Consider the following 27619-nt stretch of genomic DNA (forward strand, 5'->3'; position numbering starts at 1 on the left):
CACCCATACAAAGGAGCAGCTATAAATGGAGATGAGAACTTGAAGGGTATTCATGTACTGTAACAAAACGAAATGACTCTTTGGCAGTGGGTCTGTAGAAGAAAGCTGCATATGTCTGTGGACTTAACACCTATGTCCTCTGTCCAATCTGAAATTTGTCTGCAATTTAGGCACCATCTATTAGCACACAACTTCCTTTTCCCCTTATACCGATTCTTTATTGTTCTGCTCCCGTAACGAATGCCAAATTGAAACTGTAAGAAGGTGGAAAACCATGAACTCAAGACATGGAAGGGGTGAAAGCAAGTGATGTTTCCACTGGGGGGGTCAGAGCTTACAAATTTAGTGAATAACCATTTAAACCCAAGTTCTAGCTCTGTTCATCCAATTTCCACCAGGAGCAGCTGACATAAAAGTGCTGCACTGGACCAGAGTAAGGGAAACGTGGCCCGGTAACCTGTCTCAGAAGCAGCCAGTAGCAGGTACTAGGAGGAGAGTAGCCCTTTTACAGAATGATGTTACCCATAGCATGACTACCCAACTTCTGGCATGGCTGTGGGAAAGGTCCGGCTTAATTGGCTCGTTCTCCTATGGCGGGGTGCGATTCCGTCATGCCCTCTTTATCAGCAGAGCTGGTTTAAGATGTTGTCTCTATTCTCCCAGTAGCCGTTTGTTCCTAGTGCTGTGTCATAGCTTACCACTGCTCCAGTGGTGCTGATGCAGATGTTCCAAAAGCCATATTGTAAACTGGATCACTGAAGTAGAGTTAAAAAAGAAGGTTATGAAAAAAGATCAGTTCGCTGATCTAGTTTATAGGCCCACAGAGAGATGCATCAGCACAACTGAAGGGATTAAACTGAGGCACTGGGATAGGAGTCTTTCAAATTGACTGCTGATGGAGAAAATTTAAGAGGGAACTATACCTGCACCCCAAGACGGGGGAGGAGCCGTACCTGGCATACTCTAGCATTTAAAACAGTTATTCTACTTTTCACCTCTCCCCAACCCTCCACCCACACAGGCCCGTGTGAACAACCCGCTGAACTCCTGCTCCCTCATTGTGGTTCTTGCTTCAGCTTTAGTAAAAGAGGAACATGTTTTTACTTTCCTAACACATTAATGACAAGATCTGCAGCTGAAAAACAAAGCATTTACATACAGCAAAAAGAGGAACATGGTTTTACTTCCCTAACACATTAATGACAAGATCCTCAGGTGAAAAACAAAGCATTTACATACAGCATCTCTGCTCATTTGGGATACCATTCAGAGGCATAAATCTCTGCCCATTGGTTATGTAGCACTGTAAGTATATTTGTCTTGTGCAAAGTCCCTGCTTTCAATAAAATGGGAGTGACACAATCTTGTAGAAGGGACCTTTGTTGGGGAAGCAGGGTATCAAACAGCTGCGCTCCGTCTGAAGACAGACATGGAAGTAACCTCAGAAACACACCTAAATGAAAACTTCTGTCTTAGGCAGAGGAAAACTTCTTGGAGCTTGCGAGTCCCTCCAAACCCTAAGATGAGGTTACAGCTCCATTATGCATGGTTAGAGACACCACATTCCTGATCCGGCATACTAAGAATAATGGCCCAGAGCTCTTTACCTCCAAGGAATTCTAATATAATCATCTCTAGCAACTAAATGCAAGCACAATGCTAAGCAACAGACATTTTTAGTTCAGTATATCTCCTTCCTAACCTTGTTTCCTCTAGCGCTGTTCTCTTGCTGCTCACTATTTTCTATTCAGCTTTAAATTTGGAGAAAGCTGGCATCCAACACCGTTATACAAGCCATCCAGCAAAAGTATCTTTGCCCCAAAACCAAGATTTGGAATCTGAGTTTTCCACCTTGGGCCTACCCAGACTTGTCCAAAATGCCAGCAGAACATATCCTGTTACCTGCTTTAAATAAGCATGGCAACTCTTTGCTGCAGAAAATAACCATTTTCACACAATGTTACAGCTTGGCTCCTTCAGTGATAATTCAGCCAGTACGATGCATGTAATTTTAGGCTTGTCTGTCCTGGCCTCACAGCTCCCAGGTTCAACAATTGCTAAGGAGCCTTTATTAACATCTCAAATACCTCCTTTTCCTTCTCCTTTTCTCAGAGGGGGCAAGAAATGCTTCAGATTCCTGAGTTTAAAAGGGCTTGGGGGCATTCTTCTTACTCGGCAGAGGATAAGCTGAAAGGAGAATAACATCCCTCCCCAGCCCCTCTGTCACCCTGCACCTGTCATGCTTGTGATGCTCAGGTAGCAAACACACCAGGCTTGGGTCAGCTATTGATAAGGCAAAAATACTTTAAAGAGATTGACAAATCCATCTAAACGCTGTTTAATTCATCCTGATAAGGTAGGGCTGTGGAGAGCTTTATGGCATCTTTGCTTCTCTTTTCCTTCCGTAGGTCTCGGGCTGGGCTGTGTTTTCACAGAACCAAGAATTCAGTAGCAGGGTGACTGTTTTATTTGGAAAACGGGACTAAGTTCAGAGAATACGTAAAGGTGATAGTGTTTAACTACTTTGCAATTTTTTTCATTGTTTTAATTACTTTTCAGCATCGGTCACCTTTAACAGACCTCTAAATGAAAGGCGTGTATCTGGATGTTCATTTCCCTCTTCCTCTGCCAGCAGGATCTTAGTCTCCCCCCCCCCCCCCCCCAAAAAAAAAGAGAGCACCCCTACTTTCAGCTTGCTGCCTTTCTTGAGGTTACCGTGTGAGCTTTTGCTCTGCTAATGGTGCCTCTCTGCTTACCTCATGTTTGCTGTTTGTTTTTGGGCTCAGGCTGCAATAGTAATCAAGGCCAAATATTTGCTCAAATGAAGTGGCTCTGTGGTTTTCGTTCCAGGGAACTGGCTGAGGACAAAGTGAAACTAGCCTGAAATATTCTAGTATGCCCAAGAGATGCTAGGAACAAGGGATTTTTCCAGTGCTGTAGAAAGTCATGCAGTTTCTCATTGTAGCTTTGTTGTGGGAACTGCAGGGGAACTAACTCGTTTATAGCCTGCCACAATTAAAGACACCACTTTTGTCTGCCAGTAACCAAAGTCGGTCCAGTCAAAGCCAAACTTCGGGACCATTCTGTCGGGCTACAACCAGAAAGAAGACTCAATATGAAGTTATGCAAGCGTTCGTTCTCCCTCTTCTGCAAGACTGAAGCCACATTTTTCTGATAAGAGGAGGCTACATCCTTTGTGCTTTGCAAGTCAGCGGCAGGTCTTATAAACACACCCACAGATTCTCAGCGTAACATATTGCAAGCTCTGTACGTCTGGAGCCAGTGCATGCTTTGCTCAACAACCCCCCTTTCATTTCTGCCAAGATTCCCTCCCACATTTGGGACTTTTTTCCTGCTCCCTTGAGAGCCTCCTCAATTCTCCCAGCTCCTCCGGCCTCCCACTGTCCGCGTGGACTGTTCTGTAGAGCTTTGCCAGTCCGCTCTGCCTTCGGAAACATATGGGCCAGTGCAGGACGCAAAAAAGATCCGTGCGTTGCCCTTATTCTCAGCCCTGCGTTTGGGTCAGGTGAACGGACCAGGAGACCGAACTGACAGCGCTGGCACAGAAGGCAGAAAATTAGCCGGGACTTACTGAGGCATTAGCTTTGTAGGATGGGAGAAAATACCAAGAGAGATAGATGAGGTGCCACCGCTGTGGGAAACCACCTTTTAGCCGAGGTGCAGATGAGCTCCACTTAACACAGTCATCTTCTTTCCCATATATCAGAGCATCGTTTCCTGGGATTATTCTGGAACAAAGAAAGCAACTCACTGGGCACCCTGCATGTTTGCATAACACAAAGTTCCTGTCGAAAATCGATACCTCACTGAGGAGTAGCAGGCTACTGAGCTGCCCAACTGCAGGCTAGTACCTGCTCTGCAATATTTCTCAGCTACCAGGAGACAGGAAAGTGTTAGAGGAATCAAACCCACAGGACAGAGGTGCTCAGGGGCTTCTTCTGAAATTCCTTGACATGAGGTAGCAGCTTGTGTTGGGCTGGGATGTAAGGAGTCCTGCAAGCACTGCTGCCTTCTGCACTGGCTCAGGAAAAAAAAAAAAAAGAAGAGGTTAAAAGGTTTTTTGTGAAGAGAATATTTGGACTTTGACTTACAGACCCAAGCGTGATACAAATCTAAAACACAAAATAAGAAGATAGCTCTGCTCTCTTCTACCTAGTGGGTCAAGGCAACCAACCCAGGGTAAATCCTGTCCACTCCCTCCTTGTCTTTTCTGTTTACACATGGAGTAAAAGCATCCTTAAACCTCTTGCTACTCTACCCTTCTCCTGATTACAGATGCATCTAACACTGAACTTGAAACACACACCTCTACATAAGTTTGCGGCTAATTGCGAGACAGCACAGAGGCCTATAATTCTTTGACTCTTTATAGAGGAATGTACATGTATAAAAGCCTTTTGAATTTTCATAAGCCGCCCCTTAGATGTGGGATAGCAAAACACAAAAAGATGAAAACAAGATGCTCACCCGATGATTCAGCTTTCCTGCAAAGTTTCTTCTAACAGCCATCATAACCCTGAAAATAATCATCCCAGCCCTTTTTTCCTGTCGGCTAAAAACACATCAGCAATGAGGATCATAATTTAAGTTTTTTGTTCCTACTAGGTATCCATGAGAAAGAGCTTTGCATTACATGGAGAAAAAAAGAATCACATGCAGGAAAAGAAGATATGTGTATGTTTGGGTTTGTTTGTTTGATTTTTACTTTTTTTTTAATTTAAGGAATGCTAAATCAGGTTTAGCTTTGCTAGGGGACATACCAGCTGTCTCCAAGTTCTTTTTATTATGATCTCTCTTGTACCTTAATTGAGAAAGCAGGGTGTGGAAGTTTCAACAAAGGCTCCCCTTTGTAGTGTGTTAATTAGGCACAGGAGTTAACAAAACCCCTCAGTTATAAACAATTACCTTTCCCCAGGCTTGCTTTCATTTTCATGCTACTGTGTTTTTACTAATTTTCTATTAGTTTTCCAGAGTGGACAAGACTAATTTCTAAAATTAGTCTTCTAATTAGCAAAGACAAGAAAAAAAAACCTAAGCAGGAAAATGTGTAAGGCAGGAGGAGAAGAAAAAAAAAAAAGATATAATTAGGAGCACTTAAAGATGCCTTTTTTTGTGCTTCTTCAGGATATATGAGTCCAAGGTCTTTTTGGATCGCTGTAAAGTCTCCTTTAAGACTGAAAATCTAGATTATGGTCCCCTGCAAGTGACTCTGGGTGTAAAAGCCTGGGGACGGGGAAAGAATCTGACGTGGGTTCGTGTGCCCTGAAATGAGTGCTACCTTCACACCCGCAAGAGGATGAAACAGAGGAAAGCGGAGAGGGGCTGCGAGCTGCAATTCCTCCAGACCCTCTCCATCCATTCCATCTGCAAAGCAAAATTTGCTTTAAAAAGAGGGCCCCGCTTGCCCTGCGGGACATCTTTTTGCTCAGCCCCGGAGACACACAACAGCTGGGAAGGCAGAGGCCCCTGCCCTGCTCCCTGCCAACGCTACGCTTGGTCCCGATGGCAATGACCTCACCTCTTGGCACCGAGCTGTCCCAAAAGGGAGTGCCAGCCACCCTGGCACTGGTACCCTTCTCCTCCCTCTGCCTCCCGGCACGGGAAGGAAAAACCCCAGGGGCTTGGGGCAGTCCTTCTGCCTCAAAAAAAGGCAATCCCAATGATGGAAAACTGTACTCTAAGGGCAAGCGCTGTCTTAATGCTAAAAGTTTTACACCCTGCATTGGTTTGAAACCTTTCACGCTGCTGCTGTCTAATCTTGTTCTCTGTTGAACTTCTGGAGAAAGGGAGCGAGGTACTTTAACCCACAGTACCAGGAGAAGGCTGTTACGGTTCAGTCTCCAGTCAGTGTCACACTTCTCGTCACCTGTGACAGTGCTGCTTGCCCAAGACCTTCTCAATGTAGAAGGCACCCAGATATTCAAGGGGCTACATGTGCGTTCCATGAAGGTTGCCTTTGCGTCCAAGAAGCTGCCCAGAAAGCAGTGGAGCAGTGTTTATGTGGGACTGGGGAAAGAGTAGCTCAAGCTACAGTCCCACCAGGGTCTGTGTCTCCTGGCCTGCCAGCAGACCTGGAAAAGACTGTCTAGGGGAAAACTCATAATTCTCAGTGGCAGCTTCCCAAGTATAGCAGTCTCATTGGGAACAACCTTGCCTCTCCTCTCTGGAAGAGACTGATAGTCTAGTGAAGACATCTAGCAAAGATAGGCATTCCCCCCTTTATTGCTGCACATCAAACCACAGTCCTCCTCTGTCACTGCGTTGCGGTAGCAAAGACTGATTCTCAAGCCAAGATCAGCTCCTGTTGCCTTCCCCCAAAAGCTTTCAAGCTCAAACAGACCAAAGAAATTCAGTGTGAGAGAGCAATCAGAAGTGAAGAAGGGCTGAGACTGGCCCCAATGCCTGCAGCAGGTCCCAGGCAGGACCTGGGTGCAGGATACTACCCCGACTGACCAGGCAAGTCAGGGAACCAAGGACCCCGTGGCAGCACAGAGCTGCTTCACGTACGATGGAAAATGTTTAAACTGCTGTAGTTGGGGCCCACAGGAAACTTTTGGGAAGTGTGTGCCGGGTCTAAGACAGGAACGAAGAGAGTCAGTGTTTAAAATATGCACTGACAATGAATTGCTTCATTACTTAGAGAAAAATTGAGAAGGGGGGAGGGAGTAAAACCCAGCCACATCAGGAAACAGGCAAATAATTGTCTGACGGATACACCAGGTCTGCTGCTCTAGGACTTTGCTGCTGCTTAGCCCACAGTGTGGGCTCACTGTGATAAGCTTCTCCTTCCAGGAGACAGCAAAGTCTCCTCTGCATTTAGGTATTCCCCATGGGAACGCCCTGCATCTCAGAAAGAAAGATCATTTTCCTGGAGAGAAAAGATGGGGGGAAGGTGGCCATTTGAAGGCTCACATGCTAAGCATAAGACCCTGAGGACAGCCTCTTCCCTCGACGCCGACAGCAGGAGCTGCACGGCTCAGCAAAGTCTCCCACACTGCGTGTCCCCATGTGCCTCAGGTCCCCAGGGGCTGCGCAGGGTGCAGGGGACCCCCCCCCAGGAGAAGTACCACAGCCATGCTATGGGATTAGGATCAAGCCCAGCAAGGTGGTACAATCCCTGCCTACATGCTGGTCAGCACAGCTCCTTCCCTGTCATGCAGTCCTCTGCCTGGATGCGTCCTCTCCTGTGGGATCTCACACCCTGGAAAAGAAGAAAACAGAAACAACTTGCGTAGGGCTGTTTACCATCTCTGCTAGTGTCCTGTTTTGCCCTGCTGTACTAATTTTCTTTCTCCTCCTACAGCTTCCCTGGTACGTACACTCTCAGTTGAAGAATGAGAGAAGATGAAGAACGAGTTCCTTCAAACTAAAGAAACTTTTGGCCCACGAGCTGCTGAAGAAAGGCACGCAGACGTATGAGCCACAGCCCCCCTCCCGGAGCACTTTGCAAAGCAAGTGAATAGCCTCGGGCAGGAGGCTTTCTACACTTCGAACAGTCCAAGGGCAAAGCACCTGGAGAAATTGGACCTCGTGTCCTGGGCTTGTACATCCGTGAGCAGAGACATGGGAAACACTGCCTTTCTGGAGCTGAAGTGGGGAGGGGAGCGCTGGAAGCCGCAGGCAGGAAGAGTCTGACTTGGGAAGGTGCCCAATCTTGCACAGAGCGAGGCAGGTAACAATCACACGACTATTTATGGTTGTTTTTCGTTGCGACAACCACAGCCTTATACGGGCAAGAGTGCTCCATTCGAGGCAGAGCTGCGGAGGTGGAGCCTCGAGGGGCACTCCTGATGCTTGCTCCCAGGCTATCTGCCTGCACGAGCCACTGACCTCCTTCCTGGGAAAAACCCTGGGAACCCTCGCTGAATCCAGCTGTTTAAATTTCAAACTACAAAACGACCCGGCCCCCCTCCCCTTCCCACCCCCATAACTCCTATTAGCTGGAGCTGTGGTGAAGCAGAAACGTCTGTATTTGTCATGTTGTGGGTATCTGGGAGCACTGGGTTGGAGAGTCCCCCGCATCCGACGTGGGAATCCTATTCCCATCTGGTTGTGATAGTACTGAGAACCGGAAGAAAAAAAGAAAGGAAAAACAAACAACCCTCCCCTCGGCCCCCCCAGTGTTGCTTGTCAGACTCTAGCGACTGTGTGAAAGGCTGCAGCTGGCAAATCTGGTGCACAAACTCCATTGCAGATCCTTTTGCCTCTGGATGTGCTTCGGAGCCCCCCCAGTAATTCTGGCTGAGTTGTCAGTGTGCGCGTTGGGTTCTTACACTTTTCAACCCCCTTCAATCCACCCGGCTGAACTGCGCTGGAAACTGGTTACAAATAAAACCAAGCATAAACATGCTAAAAATGTCACTGTCATCAGATAAGGTTGCTATGCACATAAAATTCCTGACACGAGTTTATTAAACCAAGGACATGAAAAGTTAAGCCACACGCATATGGTGCCTGGGATGGGGAGGGGGGTACGGCGAGCAGGATTCAGGCTGTAACTCTGGGTTTGGGCCTGCTGCCAGCCTGTAGGACATCATCCCAGCGTGACTCAATTTATCCCAATAGGAGGGGGAAAAAAAGAAAAAAAGAAGATGTCACAGAACCCACCTCCTTCTGCGAACACTGGCATGTTTCGGGAAGGAGCAGCAGGCGAGCTGCAGAAGGCTGGCCTTCCAGAGGATAAAACACGCGCTGACCGCCAGCCCTCAGCAATCTTTACCAAAACCAGCCATATTTAGCACTCCGGGAGGCAGCTATCTCTGTTTTATAAGAGAGGAAACAGGCGCCGAGAGCTTCCTCTGTAGCACACTTCTCGTAGTCGTGGCTATGTTCAAGTCGCAGAAACGCAGGGTTGGGTGGGCTGGATGCTACTACGGGGGTTAACCAGTTCTCAGACACCCAGGTCTGCGGAGAGGTGCATGAGCTGCCAGATGTAATGACCTTCCCTACCGCATACAGAGTTTTTGTAGTTCTCAAGCCACATATTTTAAGAGCCAAGGGGGGGGGCAGGAGCTGTGGGAGTGATTTCAGGTGATCCCCCCTCTCCTGAGCTTATCACAACAGCCACCCTTCAACTACTTGCAGGCTGTTTGTGGCTCAAGAAAGAAAAGCTGTGCACCCTTTCCCCCGGGAGGAGTGACACGAGTTAGGTTAACCTGCAAGGGTGGAACATCGTGTTCCTCCTCAGCCTCACAAGGGTCAGGGTTTGATGACTGCATTAGGTCAACCCAAGCCTGAGCGGTCCCCGAAGGGGGGCTGTTCCTCTCCCTCGTCTGATCTTCACACTCCCACTGCCAGTCCCAGATGACACAGCCAGCTGATCCAGCTGGAAAAAAACTTGAACCAAAAGAAAGATGTTTCCAGCTTGATCATTTCCTTGGTCCATTTGACTGCCTGAGTGCTAGAGAGGTGCTGGAAATGCACGGTCATGGGCAGCCAGATGTAAGCTGGTCAGAAACTATGAGGGAATCGCCGCCCAGGAGAGGCCAGAAAGCCTCCTTTCCAGTGATACTGTGAATGAATTTATTCCAGCTGCGTGGCTGGTCACAGGGGTTGTTATAGCATTCCCACATGCAAGTGGTTGCAATCAGTATCTGAATTAAGGAATGTCTATTGCCAGACTTGTAGGATTACCAAAATCACAGCATCGTTTAGTGTAGGAGGTAACTCTGGAGGTCTCCAGTCCAAGCGTTTGCTCAGAGCAGGACCAGCCTTAAGGTTAGGTCAGGGCGCTCGGGGCCATATCCAGCTGGGTTCTGAAAATCTCTGAGGATGGCAAATCCACAGTCTCTGTTCTTGCCTCTTGTCCTTTCACTGAGCACCTCTGGCAATCTGGCTCTACCTTCTGCATAACCCCCATTTGGGTAGTAGAAGACAAACCTCTGCAAACTCCCATAGCCCCTGCTCACGCATCAGATGCTCCGTGCCAGCTTCGTGCTCCTCCACTGGACTTGCTCCAGTTTGTTAATGTCCCTCTTGCAAATGTAAAGGACCATCCTGAAGCAGCCTGAGGAATTGTCCGTCTCACCTCCTGGAGGAGAGAAGGTGTCTCTGCCTACTTGTAAAAGCACGAGCCTTTGCGAGTGCGTTTGTTGGCGTCTGCGTGCACCGTACCAGCGCACGTCAGTGCGCGTACGCAGTGTCACGCAGCGAGTTGGTGTGTCCGCCTATCATGTAAATATTGGCTCAGAAGTTTAGGTCATAAAAATGGGTGCAAATTCACTCAAGTCCAGGGAGCTGTGCTGGTTTCTGTGAGCGGAGCTGTACTGCAGGTGTGCTGCGTGAATGCTGTCCGTGTGCGTGTCCGGGGATGTCTGTGCACCGTCCTTCTCCTTCAGCAGCTCTGCACCTTAGCAGGCACGGATCCTCCTTCGCATTGTTATCGGAGACGATGTTTACAGTCAGGTCTAAATCTGGTCAGGTAGCTTCTCGATTACTCACCTGTCAGCTATTACTCTGCTTCAGTAACCCTGAAGCTCGGGGAGACAGGGCGTACCAGGCGGTAGCTAGGGCTGGAAGACAACAGAAATCATGTTCTGCTCTGGTGATGTTGCTGGAGGGCAATGCATCACTGCCGTGATGTCATAACTGTGAGGCACAACCTTCAGAGCGTAAAAAAACCACCCATTACTCAGTGGGCCAGCAGGTGATTTCACAGAAGGCAAGTGAGAAGGGAAACCTCCAAACTTTTACCTGCTTGCTGTCTTGGGGATAATGGTAGGCAAAATGACGTGTGACTGCAAATCAGCGGTGCCTTTTGCAATATCAGGATTGCTGCGTGATGAGCAATCCCTCTGAAGTATTCATAAAAGATGGGAAATGGGGAGAGCCGAGAGGAGCTCCAGGCTTTGGATGGGGGAAGCGCTACGCAAGGATATGAGATGTCAGGTACGAGGCTGACAAATAGGTCATGGACACGATCTGCGGGCAGGGAGGGAGGAGGGAGGCAGGGAGAGGGCACCTCAGCTCTGCCGCCTGAGTGTGCAGCTCAGCTCTCCCCAGTCTACCTTACACAGCTGAAAATCCCATCGGGAAGAGTCCCTGGAGAGGGGGCTTGAGGCAGTTCCGTGCGGGCCACGCTCCCGTTCTGCGGTGTAGATGGCCCGGGCAGGATAAAGCCAAGGCTGGACCAGCGGCTATCCGGTCACATCCAATCCTCATTTTGCAGCAAGGACTGCCGTCAAGCCTCCGGCATCAGGAATTTAGGTGCTGCAGCTCAGGGTGCCTGGATGTCCGACACAGAAGGTGCCGGGTAAAGACCTCCTGGGTGTTAAGCTCCAGACCGGAGCTGTGGGTTTACAAAGAAGAGGAAGCAAAGTGATGTAGTCTGCTACGGGGAACAGAGGTGTAAACCTGGGTTAATGTAGGGTGAGGTGCTCAAAGGACCAGCCCAATTCAGAGCCAGACAAAGTTTGCTCCCCAACTACAGAAGGTTATTACAGAAATGCAATAAAACAAGTTTTTGCTACAAGCCAAGGACAAGAATCACCAGCTGTTCACGTCACCCAGTTCCCTTTAGTCCAAAACAATTTGGGGACTGCCTTAGGTGGCACGACCAAAAGGCGGTCAGGTTTGAAAGGCAGAGCTCATTCCAGGGATCAACATCTCCCTTTGAGACCCTTTGATAAATCCCGAAGCCAAGGCAGGGAGGTAAAATACAAACTCAGCTGACCTTCCTCATCAGTTCCACCTCTGGATCTACTGGTCCCAGCCGGGATGGGATGGGAAGGGAAGCTGTGTCTGCACCACCGCCACAGCTGGATATAGGTTAGAGGCCCCAAAGTACGTGCACAGCCACCGTAAGCCATGGGACTTTGCCCAGGGCAGGGTGGCCTGTCCCTCCCAGCTCTGCAGCCTGGCGTATCTCACCAGGCTTATCTGGTCGCGTGCCCTCCTCCCTCCCCAGCCGTACCCCCAGGGCCAGGTTTTCCTGCTTCACCCCAAATGCTTATTTTTATTATTTTAAAACAAACAGAGTTGCATCTGTTTTGATTTCCAGAAGGTTAGAGGGAGGTCAGAGCTGACATCTGGGCTGGAGATAACATTCCCGTCTAATTAGCAAGCCCTGAATAACGAGGGCCTTCCTGTCCCATCCCCCTGCCCCAGGATGGGAGAGGGCAGAACTGGCGGAGGCTGGGGCAGAAACGGGGCAGGAGAACGCCCCGTTAAATGGCATTTTGTTTCCTAGTGCCCCCAGACCGAGCTCGGGGGGCTGCTGATAGGGGCCCGTGGGCGACGGCCCCTCCTTCATCCTTGCGTGGGCACCATTTGCAGGCGCTCAGCCTCTTTATCCAAGGAATTGGCCGCGGCTTTCCAAAGTGCCGACGGTGCTGCCAATCACCCCGCAAGCCCGTTCGCCCTTTCTGCAAAGCAGGGGTTACGGATTTAAACACCCTGGGCGCTACCCACACTGCCGTATGCGCGGCGAAAGATGTGATGGTGGTGGGAGACACAGACGAGACGCACGGTGAGGTCCCCAGAGCACAGCTGGGCCGTCCGCTGCCCTCTCCTCAATCTAGGGAGCTGTACATTGGCAGCTCCATCCCCGTTTCTCGGGAACGGGGTCATTTACCGGGCCGGCGCAGCCCGATGGGCTGACACGATGCAGCTGTTTCGGCACAGCAGTACCGCGGAGAAGAAGGAGCTACAGCGGGAGCCAGCTTTGGCCGGGATGCTGGGCTGGGAGGGGGGCAAAAGGGCAGCAGTGCTGCGGAGACCCCAGCTTGTGAGGGCTCCTGCAATTTGTAGACCTATCCCCCTCCCCGCAGCGGGGCACGGAGACGCAGGAATTAAAGCCTGACTCAGCTGGGAGAGAGGCTCCCCGGCTGAATCACCCCTAGGCTCCCCGTGGGCTGGCTGGGCTTGCAAAACCCCGTGAGATCACGGGCGCAGGCAAGCGTGGTGGGGGCTGAACCGCAGCCAGGTGCTCTCCAGGTGAGATTACAACACCGGGCGCATCCACTCCGTGCAAAACCCCGGCTGACACCCCTCAGCAGAGCCGGCGACACACCAACCTGCCTGCCCCATCACCCCCGCGGAGAGGAGATTTGCTGCCGGCAGCATCCGACGCGCAGCCGCCCTGGCTGGAAATGCCGCAGCCTGGTGATTCCTCGGAGGGGACGTGACCGTCGTTCCCGTCTTCGGTATAAAACCCCACGGAGGGGAGGAAAAAGGAGACAGAGGAACAAGGCTCGGGATTTAACACCGGCAGAGCTCAGCTGCCGTGCCCCTAGCCACAGGCTGGAGAAGAAGGGGCTGGAAACGGTGCCCTTGGTCAGCCACGTGCTGCTGGCCACCACGGGCTGGGCACAGTGTCACGGGGAGGTACAGCACCGTGGGGGAGAGGCAGAACAGGGTAGATGGCAGCAACCTAAAGAGTTCGCTTGCAGACACGGCCACGTGCTGCCAGTTTCCGCGCTGCAAGCTCCAGTGAGACCAGCAGTGACGGTTCCCTCGTGTTCCCACATCCTTTCATCTCAAGGGCACTGCCAGCTTCTGCCTTCCTATGCGATGCCAGACAGATTAAGAAAACCCCAAATGTTCTTCTTCTGCGCGTCACCGAGAAAACCCAAACTGAGAACAGAACTTGAGCCCAAGGCCAGGGAAAAGGGAACGGGAACTGAACAGGGCCCAGACAGGTACAAGGGGGGGTTGGTATGCTGGGTGACCGCATAGTTTAGCATTAGAAATGCAGTGGTAGGCATGACAACCTTTAATATTGGCCAAGCTCTGTGAAAAGCCTCCATGCTCCTGCCAGGATCTTAGGATGAAGCCCATGGGACTGGCCCGGCTGCGAAGGGGAAGCTGGACCTCCTCAGGTGGCGAGCTAAGCTGAAAAAGCCGAGCTGAGGGATCAGCCCCTTGAGAGCAAACCCGGCGAGCGAGAAAGAAGACCGCGAGGGTTTTGTCTTGTAGCTTCCTGCCAAAAACTGGCACGGCTGTAAACGCCAGCGCAGAACAATAAGGTCTCCTGTCCCAGCAGCTGCTAAAGCCGTCACCTGGGGAGCTTCCTGCAATCAGCCAGTGGAAGGACAAAAAGGAGCTCCCACATGCTTTCCTGCAATTTGTCATATGCCTGATCTCCGCTCTGCTCAGTCCCTGCCATCCTCCCTTCCCCCAGAGCCGCCCGTCTCACGCTCCGACAAGAGGATGTGGTCACCAAGACCAGCCTCTGGTGAGGAGCAGGCTCATCCTTCACCCTTGCTTCTCCAAGCAGCAAGAAGTGCTTTTCTTTATGACTTCTGAATCACCCGACAGCCTTCCCACAAACAGTAGTTCCCCTGGGCTGGTTCTGCAGGCGCTGCGTGGATTTCCCCCGTACCTGGGTCTCGGCGTCGCAGAGAGACCCGCAGCACTCTGGCAGATCCTCTCTGCCTGCCACGCGTCGCAGCTCCGGGGCTTTCGGCGCCCAGAGTTGGCACGACGCTGCCACCGGCTTCTTTTTCAGACCACTGCACCTTTCCAAGGCGTTAATCTCTGGGTCTGAACACTGCCGTGCTGGATCTCTCCTCACGGGTGAGTATTTTTAGAAAGTTTGAGCTCAGACCATGCAGTCACTCCTGAGCTATGCCAGGACGAAAAGAAAACAACCACTTTTGCTTGAACAATACCAGCACGGAACAAAAAGCCACTGCAAATGGGGTTTTTCAGCATCACTCAAAACTAGCCAAGCTTTGAAAGACAAAACTTTGCAGTCAAAAAAAAAAAAAAAAAAGAAAAGAAAAAGGTTCCTAGTGAACAGAAAGGGCTTTGACAATTTACTTAAAAAGCCAGATTAAAGCAAAACAATGTTTTACAAATACCGGCGGGCGTGCTGCAGCTTGCATGCAGTACACGGCTCGGTCGGAGCCGCTGTGCTAGCCAGACCCAGGGCGTTCGTTACCTGCTTGGCTGCGGTGTGGCACGGCCCTGCGGTTAAAGCCACCTGCAAGGAAAGCAGCCACACAGTCCCCGCGCCCACGGCTACGGGCCCCGCGGGGAAACGTTATTGCCTCGTGACGGAGCAAGAAAGCAACCTCGGGAGATGCAGCTCCTCTCGGTCCCGAGGCCATGAAGCTGTGCGTGCAGAACCGGCCGGGACAAACACCCTCTCGCTGCCAGCTGCGTGGGACCGGCGTGGAGGAGTTGCAACCACGCGGGCGGCCGGAGATCACCATCTTCTCCGGAAACCACCGAATTCTTGTGTATTTTGTACCCTCTGGACAACTTGACGTGGATGTTTGTGAGGACTCGCGCTGCAAAAATGTCCTGGTTTTCAGTATTGCTGAACCGCTCTGCTCATAGGAGAGATGGAGCCGGGGTGCTTTCAGCAGCAGAGGGATGAGCGGCGTGTGCCGAGAAGGGTACCCTCGAGTGGGAAAGCGAGCAGGCTGGCTCCTGTCCTTGGAATTCTGTCAGCAGCTACAGCTGCTGGGGACATCTGTGAGCCCCAGAAGCTCCTGGCACTCTCCACAACAGAGAACAAAAGTATGGGAGTGGATAAACACACACACATATATATATATATATATATGTGCAGGGACATTACTTCACAAAAGCTGCAGGCTATGGAGAAAACCCAATAAATTTTAGTGCATTTCTATCGCGACTCTTTGGATTATGAGGGCCTAGGAAGTCGATGCAGGCAGGTGGGATGTTGGCCATGAGGAGCAGCTCCAGCATCCTTCTCCGGCCTCTCCTCACAGGACCAGTTCCCCCATCTCAGGGCCCGGGGGGACCTCTTGCCACCAGTAAGGCAGCCACAGGGCTTCTCCTCGCTCCATCCCCGCTGGGATGCGGGGTGTCACATTTTCAAGCTCTCTGGAGGTCTCTGCTTTCCACCCATTTGGCTCCTCTGGGTGTAAAAAATTCGGGGTTTCCCCTGCTGTTCCTGCCTCCATCCGTCCCTCGATGGTAGAACGCACAGTGAGGAAAAAAGCAACGAAAAAAGCCGCTCAGCACAGCAGCCACCTCCGGCATCGCACCCAGCCTGCAGCTACTGCTCTTGCCATGAGTTGCAGCCTCTGTTTTTTGTCTGAGAAAGGTTTTAAGAGGGAAAGTGTTGCTGAAGTTACAAAGCTGTAGAGGCAGAGAAACCACGAAGCTCACAACCGTGCCCCGTGTTCCTCGAGAACGGCAGGAAAGCACCCTTGTGCAGTGATGGACTTGAGCCTGGGTGGGTTGCAGGGGCAGGTAACGAGGCCGGGACTGCGTAACAGGTGATCTGGTTTGGTTTTGGTCTGGCAGTCAAGCCTATGGTAGTTTTTATCTTATCTTTTTATTGCTTAGGATATTGCAGCTGTGCAAGCTGTTATTCCTTAACTTGCAGGACGCTGAAACTCCGACCGAGCACTTGACACTATTCAGCAACGGTTTTGAACAACGCTGAGTTTAACGTCGCTGCTAACAGCCTTGCAGGGTTGGAGAATTTAATAGGATTCGGACAGAATCGGCAATAATTACTTAGTTGAGAAAAATGAGGTGGGCTTGTGGGGGGAAGCTCAAAGTGATTTAACAAACTGTTTAGGGCAAACAGCCTGGCCGGGCTGGTGAAAGGCCCTGCCTATGGCAGCGTCAGGGGCGGCCGCTTCCCTGTTGACACGGAGCCGGTCTTTGTTTCGTTCTTTGCAGGGGAGGAATCGCATCGTATGTTGATAAAGCAAAGGATTTACTGTCAGCGCTGGGTGGCCGGGCTGCTGAGGCCAGACCTCATTGGAGCCAACCGTGGCCAAAACCGTCCCCTTCGAAGCTGTAGAGGACCACCTCTACGCAGCCCCCTGTGCGCTGCAAGCCAGGCAACCTGAATTTTCCATCCTCCTCCAGCACTCGAAGCTGGTCTCGGCGTAGCACCCCTAGCAGAGAAGGTAGTGCAGCTCTCCCTCCTTGCAGGCATTCGCCGTGGCCCGGAGCGGTGGGAGGCGAACGTGGAGTTCAGCAGGCAGGCACAAACGTCCTGGGGGAAGGAGCAGCTGCGTTAGGGCTTGATGCAAGCGTAAAGACAACAGAAACAAAAGGAAAACCTCCGCTTGCCTGGAATCGGGCACCTTGGCCAAGACTGTGAGGATGCAGGCACTGCGCCTGACCTTTGCAAGGGTTCAGACCTTATGTCGGGTTCAGAACGTACCTGGGGAGGGAGAAGCGGGTTTAGCTGAGCTTTGCTCCCCTCGGGAAGGCTCCAACCACCACGTCCTCTTAAAATAGAAACCAGGAACACCAGAAGCTGAGAAAGCTGCTGTAATATAGGCAGCCTCGGAAAGGAGAGAGCAAATGCTTAACAGAGCAGAGGAGCATTCGATGTGCTTAACTCCGAAAGGCATCCTTGCTGGAGCGAGCAGAGAGGAAACATTTTCGCAGCTGACGTGGAGAAAGCAGCTACTGCTGAGGAATTACCTATTGCTTCAGCTCTCTTCTCTCAGGAAAGACCAACATCACATTCAGGTGGCACGAAAATTGCTGTGCAACCCCTCTTTTAACCGCTAAGTAAATACAGGGCTGGTAGTGCTTCCCACTTGCACCTCCTCTGTTACTAACAGCAGCTGTGGGAATCCCTGAAGCCTCCCCCAGCAGTCAGCAAACAGGGAGCTGAATTAGGATCCTGCCACAAAAAACATCCTTGTGCTTTGAGCCCTGTCCTGTGGTGAAAACCGGGCAAAGCGCTCGAGGAATCTCAAGCTGCCCCCAAACCCCTCCTCCTCTCCACCAGTTACGCTGTTTCTGAAGGATTTCCACAGGGCACCACGTAGGTGGGTCTTAAGCATTTATCTCAAAGGAACAGTTGTGGCTTTCACATAATGCACCCTAAAGCGTGCTGGCACTTTAATAGCTGAATGGCACCTCAGCTCCACTTTTCCTTAGAAGGAAGTGATAAAATAGCTAATTTATACTGCCTCTTCATTACACAATGCAAAGTCACTGTGTTTTTTCCTGTTCTGTAGGATGGTGAAGCATGAAAATTGACTATTGTCGGGTATGTGACGCTGTTCCCCTACTTTTCCTGCTCATGCAGGAAAATGGGGAGTCTTTACTAGAAGTGTTTACAGAGCAGGAACACTGAAACTGCAGGGCAAATTGCCCAGCCTGAAACACGAGCAGGACATGAACAGCATAGCTTCTGTGGTCTCCCAAATAAAATAAAATGCTGGTTTTTGCTGATCACAACCAACCAACAGTTCTTTACCGTGTTACATCCAAATGACATCACCTCTAGCAGCACACCGGGGGTGAGATCAGCCCAGCCTGGACAGGGAGGTGCCCATCTCAGGGAACCAGCACCACCTCGTGCTGCTGCCCAGGCCCCAGGGGCGATGGAAATAGGTGGGCACAGCGATGCCTGCAGCACTGCCGTTGCGGAAGGACACGCAGGACTTGGATCGCCACTTCCCTGCTCTTTCAAAGGTCATAAATTGTTATTGCAAAGGTGCAGAAAAAAAAAATTGCCTCGCCGTTCGTAGCAACCTATGCCAGGGAGGTGAAATGGAGCAGAGCCAAAGCAGGGTTAAGAGTGATTGAAGGAAACAGAAGCTGGGAATGAAAAAAAGAAAAGCAGCTTGTACATGGTTATTAAGCACTTACAATGTTCTCATGCAGCTTAGATAAGCAAAGTGGAATTAAGCATTACAGAAGGCATCAGCCCTGGTGCTGTACTCTGCCTACAAGCGCATGAGGAGGCCGGGAGCACTTAGAAGCCAGGTTGACTGGAAACAGGTGTATATGGGGAGGAGGAGGAAGAGAAGGGAAGAGCTGAAGGCTGCTTGTGATACTGAGCACACAACTGCCTCCCTTAGTCTAAAGGTCAGGGCAATTGAAGTCAAAAGACCGCCTGTTGGCAGGGCTCACCTGCGTGAGCAGATTTAATCATTCACGCAAGGGAGGAGGAGGCTCTCAGGCTCCTTGGGCAAGAAAGGAGTGAGAAAAACACCGGGGGTGGGGGTGGGGAGCAAGCACACCTCAAGGTCCTTGTGTGCAATGAGCCGTGTCCTTCCTCCGGCATCCCACAGCACCCAGAGGGGGTCCTAGAAGCAGCACTGAAAGCCCTGTGAAAGTTATCCACTTGTTTGTTTTTCAGCACATTACCTTTTAGTAAGGATCAAGTGACAACTTGCGCTCTCCCAGCCCATCATTAGAAACCAGCCACTGTGCTGCTGATACTCCCTCTCACCTCTCTGGACAGAAAAGGGACTTTCCTGTGATTTCTGAGAATCAAGTTTTATTCTCCAGCCAGACAGCAGCAACCAATAAAGTTCTCTTTATTACAGACCTACAAAAGGAGATCCATAAACTACTTCTATTTTCTCTTATAAAATCATGACAGGAGCCCATGGATTGGTAGAGGAATTGTACCTGTCCCAGCAACACGAGGACAGAGGGACAGAGAGACAGGTTTCACAGACAAGGCAGAGGCATTCTCAGCTTTAAACAAACCCACCCAGGGCAGGTATGTACCCACATCTTGCAGGGAGCAGCTGCCCTCTGCTCTGGGCTATCAGATGCTAGGCAAAGAGAAAAACATTCCTCCTCTTAACTCAGCAGCAGCACCGCACGTCAGCTCTTTGCTGATAAACACAGGCCCCTAATTCCAGCTGCATTCCCCATTTTGAGAATAAGCAGCTCCGCTCCTCTGTGCCCTTTACAACTACTGCTGCTCAAGAGAAGGGGGAGTGGAAAGGAAGGGTTACAACACTGTCCATCTCCTAAAAACCCCAAACCAGAAGAAAACCCCAGGTTGTACAAGGCAAACAGTTCATGTGCCCCTCAGCTCTCTCAGGCAAGGACATGGACGTGTCCAGAGGCAGGGGTACAGCCACCCTTGTACTTCAGGCTCCGATGAGTTTCTTGAGGAATGCCTCCAGCTGATCCTCGTCCTTTATCCCCACAAACTTATCCACAACGTCTCCGTTCTTCATAGCCAGCACGGTTGGCACTGCTGACACCTGCGAGCAAGAGAAATAAGGAGACACAGGTAAGCAGAGGCTGCGGGAAGCCCATCTGCACCCAGGCCCCAAATGGAGCTCTACAGAAGAAGTGGCTACAAGGGAGCTGAGCATACGCTGCTCAAGGGTAACATGTCCACCCGCAAAACGCAGGCCAGCTGAGCTCTGTGTTCCTCCTCTCCCCGTGGCCTCATCTCTGCAGTGACTTACGTCACACTGCTTAAGTCAAGGCTGAGCTTTTTGAGTTTAAGACAGACCCAAAATTTTAAAGACAAAACCAAAGCTAATATAAAACCAAGGCAAAGCTTTTCTCCCCTCTCCAGTACAAATTCCTATTCTCCTTCCCTTTTGTCCTATCATAAGCAAACAAACCCAGTCTTTTACCAGGGCACCTCTCAGACATGACAACCTTTGGACTTTTTATGGCCAGGGTGGTATCGGACTGGACCATGTTCTTCCCCAGACAGGACTGGAACTGGAGGAGGTTCACCCCCCGCATCACTGCACAGGCAGATTTCCTGTTCCATCTTATCGTGGTAATGACAACGCCCTCCAACCCATCTTTCCTTTTCTGCTTCTGTTTTCAGTGGTTTAGCTGGTCAGACACCAGTGGCTGTCCACTACAGAACCCTGATGATTAAGTGAGAAGTGAAAAAGTCCCTCTGACCAGAGACAGCAGGCAGCTGCACTGCTCTGGGCGCTGCTTTTTTAGCCCAGAACAAAATTTTCTGGGAATTATCCAAGAGAACAGCGGTGGAGATGACAATGCTCCCCAGGGACTTGATGGCTGGCTGGTGACAGAAGAGACCCCTGGGACAAAACTGAGGGAAGGAGCAACCAGAGCTTGGAGAGCTGCGTTGGCAGAGAGATCTGGTTGTGTTTCTGACCCCACAGCTTCGGTGCCCTTATCTCTGCAAAGCCTCCCACTCAAAACACGTCCTGTCCTTATGTCACCTGCTGCCTCCCCGCTAGCCTGCTGGGCCTTCCCACATGTACTGTCAGCCCCACTGCCAGCAAGGATCTGCAAATCCTTCCTCAGGAAACCCTCGAGAGGGCTAGCTTTTCTCCCATAGGGAGCCTGAGATGAAAGGGACATTTTGTGCTTCCCTTCCCACTGGGTCCCAGCTGGCAAGTCCAGCGTGGCTCCCCGCAGCCTGTTCTCCAGGGCTTGTGCAGTTTCATCTGAAGGGATGGGAGCGCTGGGGTTGCTGCAACACACGATCTTCAGCTCCTCCTAGTGACTGGTGGGAGCAGATCCGGAGGCCTCCGGGCCCCAGCGCTGAGGATGGTGCCACCAACATGCTCCCTTGTGATATTAAGGGTGAGAAAGGACAGTACCAGCACTGCATTCAACTGGTCTCTCCCCGAGAAGGGCAAAGCTCCACTGAGCCTCCTCTCTGGTTTGCAAAGTGGGTTAATAATGAGCAGAGTTGCCCCAGCTCCAACCAAAAAAACCAGCACACCCAACCAGCAACAGCAAGCATCAGGCCATTATGGCCTGGGTGAGGAACAGGCGACTCTTCGAAGCGCTACAGAGAAGCAGCTAACACTGAGTTACAGAGCACATACTTTGTTTTGCTGCTTGAGAAGAAAATGTCACAGGAATTTCTAGAATGCAAAGTTGGGGCTTTTTTTTTTTTCCCCCTTTTTTTTGGGTCCCATCTGCACTGAACCTAAATAAACCCTCCTCCTCCCTGAAGAGCATTTCTAGAGAAAAAGTCAGGCTGCTTTTGATCAGTACTGACCACAGAGATAAATAAATAAACGTGGCCATCCAGCCTATTCCTGGCAGCACCCGTACTGAGGGAATTCTCTGCCATCTGAAACTGGGGCTTCTATACAAGCTCAGATGCCACACAATGAAGCAGGGGGAAGGATTTCACCCAGGCTCCAGAACGAGGTGTAACACAGGACCGAGCTCCGCTGATGAACGACCATCCCTGTATCCAGCAGCTCTCTGGAGCTGCCCACCCGCAGCAGCCAGAGAAGGGGCTGCCCTTTCCCAGTGGCCACGCGTGCGGGCAACAGGCCAAGGCAAGAGATGAATCTAAAGAATTTTAAGAGACAGCAGATTAAACAAAAGTATTCCTTCTCCCATTCTGCTCTCAGGGCAAGAGGTCAGGAGCGGGCTGGAGCAGCGGAGAAAGGCCACAACCAGAGATGAAATGTGTTAGATAAAAAGAGGAATCCCTAGAGAAACAACTTTTGTGCTGGGCATAACCGGACAGGGAAGGGCGCCGGGAATGTTTCTAGTCCCAGGAAATGCGTCCCCGCTTCGTGCTAAGCCGGGACGGCTGGGAGCCAAGGGCAGACTGCAGCGCATGTGAAGGAATGTGCCGGCATTCCTCGGCTCTTCCAGGGCTTCTCTCCCCCTCGCCTTGCCTCCCCGAAGCCAAGGAGGCTGCTGAAGAGGATGTTGTGCAATTGGGCAACAAGCCAGGGGCTGTGTGGGTAGGGGAATAAACATGGATGGAAGAAGACTTCCTGGCAGCTAGTGGAGGAGTTCCAGGGGTGGCATAGATGCTGAAACCCCCCCAAACAAAAACTTTCTGAGCCTGCAGACATCTGATCCCCAATGGAATGGCTTTAAAACAAATAAATCTTCCCTGATCCCTCCCAAATACCACCTTTGGTTTTCCTGATCTCTCCCAAACACTACCTTTGGTCCCTCTTTGATCTTGACTTGGCGTCTTCCCATCAGCCCTTATGCTCACATCTTCTTACATGACAACTTCCCCCAAGACGAAGCAAAACCAAGCACACACTCAGCACATGAACCAAATTTCTGCCTTGAAAAGGATGCCCCAAACTATGAAGATCAGAGCAAAAATTTCTTCTTTACCCCTACCCGTTTGCAGCTATCCTACTCACAGACACTGCCTAGAGATGGGGTTTTAGCCATGGGGATAACGGTCAAGATCAGATACACGGATCACTCAGAGTGGAGGACACAGCAACGATCCCCAGGCCCTCCTGCAAAACAAAAACTTCAACATGTTTGTACATAAGGCTCCAAAATGAATTGCTGGAAGCTGGCCCTTGCCTGCAGCCTCAACCGTGCCTGAACCTATGCCACCAGGGCTGCAGGACAGGCCGACCCTGAAGACGAATGCACGTACACAGCTGGCTGTGCAGCTGCCCACTCATCATCTACTGGGAGAGCACACGTGGCATGTCAAACCCGCACAACTCGGGAACATTCAGCCTCTTTTTAAAGACCTTTCCTCACATGCACACACTCTTGTTTGCCATTTTCCAACCTTCTGAGATTATCCTCTTGTAATCCCGGCTAATTTGATCTACTGGAAGGCTTGGAACAATATAAGAGCTAAGCTAATAATCTCTGTTCTCCTCTCCTTTACTCCTTAGGGTGGTTGCTACCAGAACCTTGCCTGCATCTATTAGGATTTACGCACTTTCTGACCACCACTGAAACAACCTCACCCTCTTCAACTTCTTCTCACCAGCACCCTCAAGCTACGCAGCTTTCGGGCTTGCAACACACAGCCCTGCTCAGGAGCCAGCAGCCATCTTCCTTGACCTGGGGCGTATCTGCCAGCACGTCACCACCGAGGAGAGCACCGGAGGCTCTCATGCTCAGCTTGTGGAAGCTGCAAGTCCCATTTGTGGGCGCCAGCTGGGTAGAACACCACCACAGCACAGGCAGAAAGGTCTCTTTGGGAAAGAGTGGGAGGGAACAAGCTGTTTTTGCTTCCTTCTCCTTCCGGCTCGGCAGGGTGTGGGAACAGCACAGAGCATGTCCTCCAGGCTCAACAAAATGACAGCTCGCTCGGGAGATGGTTCGCACTTTGCTGGGCAACTTGAGGAGCTTCCTGTGCTAGCCTGCGCCCTGGGAGTAGGGCTTCATCTGCAGAGGGGAGCAGATCCATCTGCATGATATGCGAGTGAAAATTAAGCACTCTCTTCCCTGTAAAACACAGCAGCAGGACGCCCTGACTTCATAGACTGAGTTGTTGTTTACAAGGAGAGACAACAGAGGCAAGCACAGTCAGAAAAGTTTTTGCATTTCTTAAACTACCCAATCACTGACACAGGGTAAAAATAAATGAATCATGTAAACCAAAGCTGTGGCCTTCTCCAGTCACTCTGCTCCTTCCTGGGAGCAAGGCAGCAAAGGGAACACACCCAACAGGCGTGTAAAACACTAGTGTAAGCAGCAAGGTCCGCGCTTGTCAAGAGGGGGATGCATGCTCCTGTTGCTTATGTGTGTTCTCCGACCTGGCTTCTACTTGTCCAAACAAAACTCACAGTGTCTGCTTATGCTGTGCCTGAAGGACAGGACATTATCACCCATCAGGAAATACTGAACAAGGAAGGGTAAGAAACAACAGGCTGGCTGCACAAAAAACCACGTTCAAGAGCAGAGCAGACTGGGGCTTGTTACTTCATGTTCTTGCCCTGCACCTGGGCAGCCCACGCACACAGTAAAACCGCAGGCTCCTTGAAGCCAGACAAGCGTTCACTTTGACAGACACCTGCAAGGCTTAGAGTACACCTTTCTGCAGAATTAGAAGTGGGGATGCTGAACACTAGCAGCAGAGCTGGAGGAGAGCCAAGCAGCGAAATCCACCTACTAATGAGTGACCTGAGGGATCAGGAACCTGTAGGCACTGGGCTTCCCCTCCCCACCAATGTCGCTGCCATGCAGGCACACCTCTCCCCAGGGAGGGACCTTCTTTGCACTGCCAGCAAAAGAAAGTCCGCACTCTTCTGGCTCCTACCTCATACTCAATAGCAAGGTCTGTGTGATCGTCAATGTCCACTTTGGCCATCAGCACCTTTCCCTCCTGCTTGGCCACCATCTTCTCTAACCTGGGGCCAAGTATCTTGCAGGGGCCACACCATCTGATGGAGAAAGAGGAGAGGGGACATTAGAGGAGGCAAGCGCAGCAGCAGCCATGGAAGGCTTGCTGGTACGCCACTGCCTTTACCACCATCACCGTTCCATTTGAGAGCCAGCCTGGAAACACCATTCCCAAACCACAGCTTAGAAAAACGTTTCTCTCACAAAGGAGCTGTCAAAGGGTTTTTTCTCTGCGTATGCATGTGTGGTGGGGAGGGCCTGAGTGGAAGAAGAGGTCACCATTCAGCATTCGTGGTGCTTTTGGTGTTATTTCGATCACACCGCAGTCTGCTCTGCCAGCCTTGGTGGTCCTCCTGCCCCCTCATCTTGCCTGTTCATTCCTACCTGGCTTTGCGTCCTCGCTGGTGTGTTCGTGCAGAGCTGTGACCCTGCTGACCACAAAGCTGCCCTAGAGCAAGTGTTGCTGCCGGGTGCAGGGGCCACAGCCCACACTCAAATCACGTTATGTCAATCATCAGATCATAGACTTCCTCTCTGCACTCATAACAGGGTTTACAGAAATTTCCCTTTAGCTGCAAAACTTGCAACGACATCCCATCTGTTCAAAGACAGACCACCTATTCCAAACCCAGGTGCAGCAACAGCAGACTTTGTGAGGCCCCGTATACAGAAAACACCCCCTGCATCCTCTAACTGCACCAGTTAGGATGGCATGAACTTACTCAGTTCAAGAAAAACAAGAGTTAAAGCTCTAAGTGCCCTTTTCTTTTAAAATTGAAGCTCTGGTAAACTTTGCTCCTCCTCAGCCTCCCTCTGCATCAGGTTTCAGGCTTTCAGTTATTTGTCCTCTCCTCCCTGGATGATCCCCATGAACATTCACTTTGGTTTGTCAGTTTGGTCTATTTAAAGCAGAAGTTTTTGGGCTGTTTCATACTCTGTTTGCCCAGAATCAGCCACAACAGGCTCACGTGACAGCACTGTGGGACTATGAAAATATGTGAGAAAACAAAGATAAGCAGCATCCTTAATCCAGCAGATAACATCTAGGAATATTTTTACTGGTGAGAGGATGACAACGTTTTTATCGATGGCAACTGCTGCCGTTGGTATCACATGGCTGTTATTAATATATAAAGGCATTTGCTGTCAAGAGCCCTGCCTCAAGAGCACACAGCGTAAGAAAACTGGAAAGACACAATGTGACAGTGCAGGGGCCTACCAAGCGCAGCGTTCTCCCACGGCTGTTAACATCATTTAGTGTTTTTAAGAGGACATTTAATCCACAAAGCTAAAAAAGGGAGATATCAGAGTTTTTTCTTGAAGTGTCTTTTGCAGGATGATGCAACGCTGGGGCCAGGGTGACACCCAAGTACTTGGGAGGTGCAGCTCTGCTGCCCTGGGGAATGCTTTCCTGGCACTTGTGTTTTATTCTCCTACAGGGTGTACCTACACCTACAGCCGTGCAACCCGACAAGTGAAACCTCTACGGATTGTGCCATAGGGGCAGAAGCACCTTTTAACACCAGACGCTCAGCAGGGCGGTCGGCAGCTCCACAGTTTGGGAAACCCTGGGGCATACTCACCTCCCCGGCGCGCCCAGAGTGCCACCGTGTGAGGAAAGGGACACACCTGCACATGGGACGGCAGAGGGGTTGCAAGAGCCACACGGGGGAACTTACTGCGCGTGGAAGTCCACCACAACGGGTTTGGGGTTGTTCACCACCCTGTCCTGGAAGTCGCTGCCGTCCTGCACGTTGAAGGTGTTCCTGCAGCCTGCTGAGGTGCTGAAGGCCCTGCCGTGGGGTGCCGGGGGGCCCTGTGGGGACAGCGTCCTGGGGGTGAGGGACAGCAGCCGCCGGAGCACCAGCCTCTGGGCCATCTGTAGGGAGAGAAGAACGTATGTGGACTGGGTACACATACTCGGGGGGGGGGGGGGGGGGGGGAAGGGGGGAGAAGAACGTATGTGGGGACCCTACAGCTGGTCCCACTGCAGCAGAGTGCCCTCGGTGGGGCAGCCCCCAAGCCAGGAGATGCCCTAGATAGAAACATAAGGGGCTTCACACGGGAGTGCTTGCTGCCCCTACGCCCAGCCCTTGCCACCCCACTGCAGCTCCAGCCCCACAGCCGCGGGGTCCCACCCGCTATAAAGCCCTCCAGCTTCCTCCCCATTTCTACGGGGCAGAGTCCCCCCACCCCAGCCACGGGATCCCCGTTCCCCTGACACCACGGGGCACGGCTCCTTCAGCCAGAGGGTCCCAGCAGCTCCCATCAGTGAGACAGGACCCCCAGAGCCACTGGTTCCCCCCCCAGCCCGGTGGGGAAGGACACCCCTGCCAGGCCGCGGGGGCCCCGCTGCTTCTCCAGAAGGCAGGAACCGCCTCCGCAACCACGGAAGCCCGACTCCCCGCTCCAGCCCCAGAGGGCAGGACACCCTAGCCGGGATGGTCCCCTTCCCCCAGCGCCACAGGACGGATCCGGGACACCCCCCCCCCCCCCCCCCAAAATCCAGGGGCCCAGCCGCCATCCCGCACCTTCCCGGGCCCGGAGGTGACCCCCGCCCAACCTGACTTCCGCTTAGTGCCCCCGCCCACCCGCGCGCTGATTGGCCTCCACCGCAGGAAGGCTGCGAATAACGGAACTAACCGATTGGCTGCCGCCTACCAAACGCCGATCTCTGACTGGTGGCCCGTTGCCGTCCTTCAAATCCCTTTCCCTCTAGGGGGATCGGCAGGTTGTTTCTAGGCGGGGCGAGCCCTGGGTGCTGATTGACGGCGGCGCCCTCCAACGGGCGCCGCGAGCGGGGCTAGGGGCGGGGCCTGGCGTGGCGCGCCTCCCACACGTGGTGCCGGTCCCGGTGCCTGTCGCC

The 27619-nt window shown here is 51.6% G+C and overlaps 2 protein-coding genes across 3 annotated transcripts; both read right to left on the bottom strand.

The window, feature by feature from the left end:
• Nucleotides 1-1165: 1165 nt before the first annotated feature.
• Nucleotides 1166-15396, bottom strand: LOC126047999 (uncharacterized). Its single transcript, XM_049822362.1, has 4 exons — nt 14903-15396; nt 7147-7222; nt 4489-4573; nt 1166-4038 (listed from the first exon to the last, which is right to left on the bottom strand). The coding sequence occupies exons 1-4, from the start codon at nt 15174-15176 to the stop codon at nt 3769-3771; spliced, it is 705 nt and encodes a 234-aa protein (XP_049678319.1). The 5' UTR covers nt 15177-15396; the 3' UTR covers nt 1166-3768.
• A 3788-nt stretch (nt 15397-19184) lies between these two features.
• On the bottom strand, nt 19185-27495 carry TXN2 (thioredoxin 2). Of its 2 annotated transcripts, none has more exons than XM_049822360.1 (4): nt 27397-27495; nt 26433-26632; nt 24671-24794; nt 19185-19928 (listed from the first exon to the last, which is right to left on the bottom strand). In XM_049822360.1, the coding sequence occupies exons 2-4, from the start codon at nt 26630-26632 to the stop codon at nt 19812-19814; spliced, it is 441 nt and encodes a 146-aa protein (XP_049678317.1). In that variant the 5' UTR covers nt 27397-27495; the 3' UTR covers nt 19185-19811. The 2 variants fall into 2 exon arrangements, with proteins under 2 accessions (XP_049678317.1, XP_049678318.1); XM_049822361.1 differs by lacking the exon at nt 27397-27495 and adding an exon at nt 27285-27344.
• Between the last annotated feature and the right edge of the window lie 124 nt (nt 27496-27619).

Source organism: Accipiter gentilis, chromosome 18, assembly GCF_929443795.1.
Source record: "Accipiter gentilis chromosome 18, bAccGen1.1, whole genome shotgun sequence".
NCBI lineage: Eukaryota > Metazoa > Chordata > Aves > Accipitriformes > Accipitridae > Astur > Astur gentilis.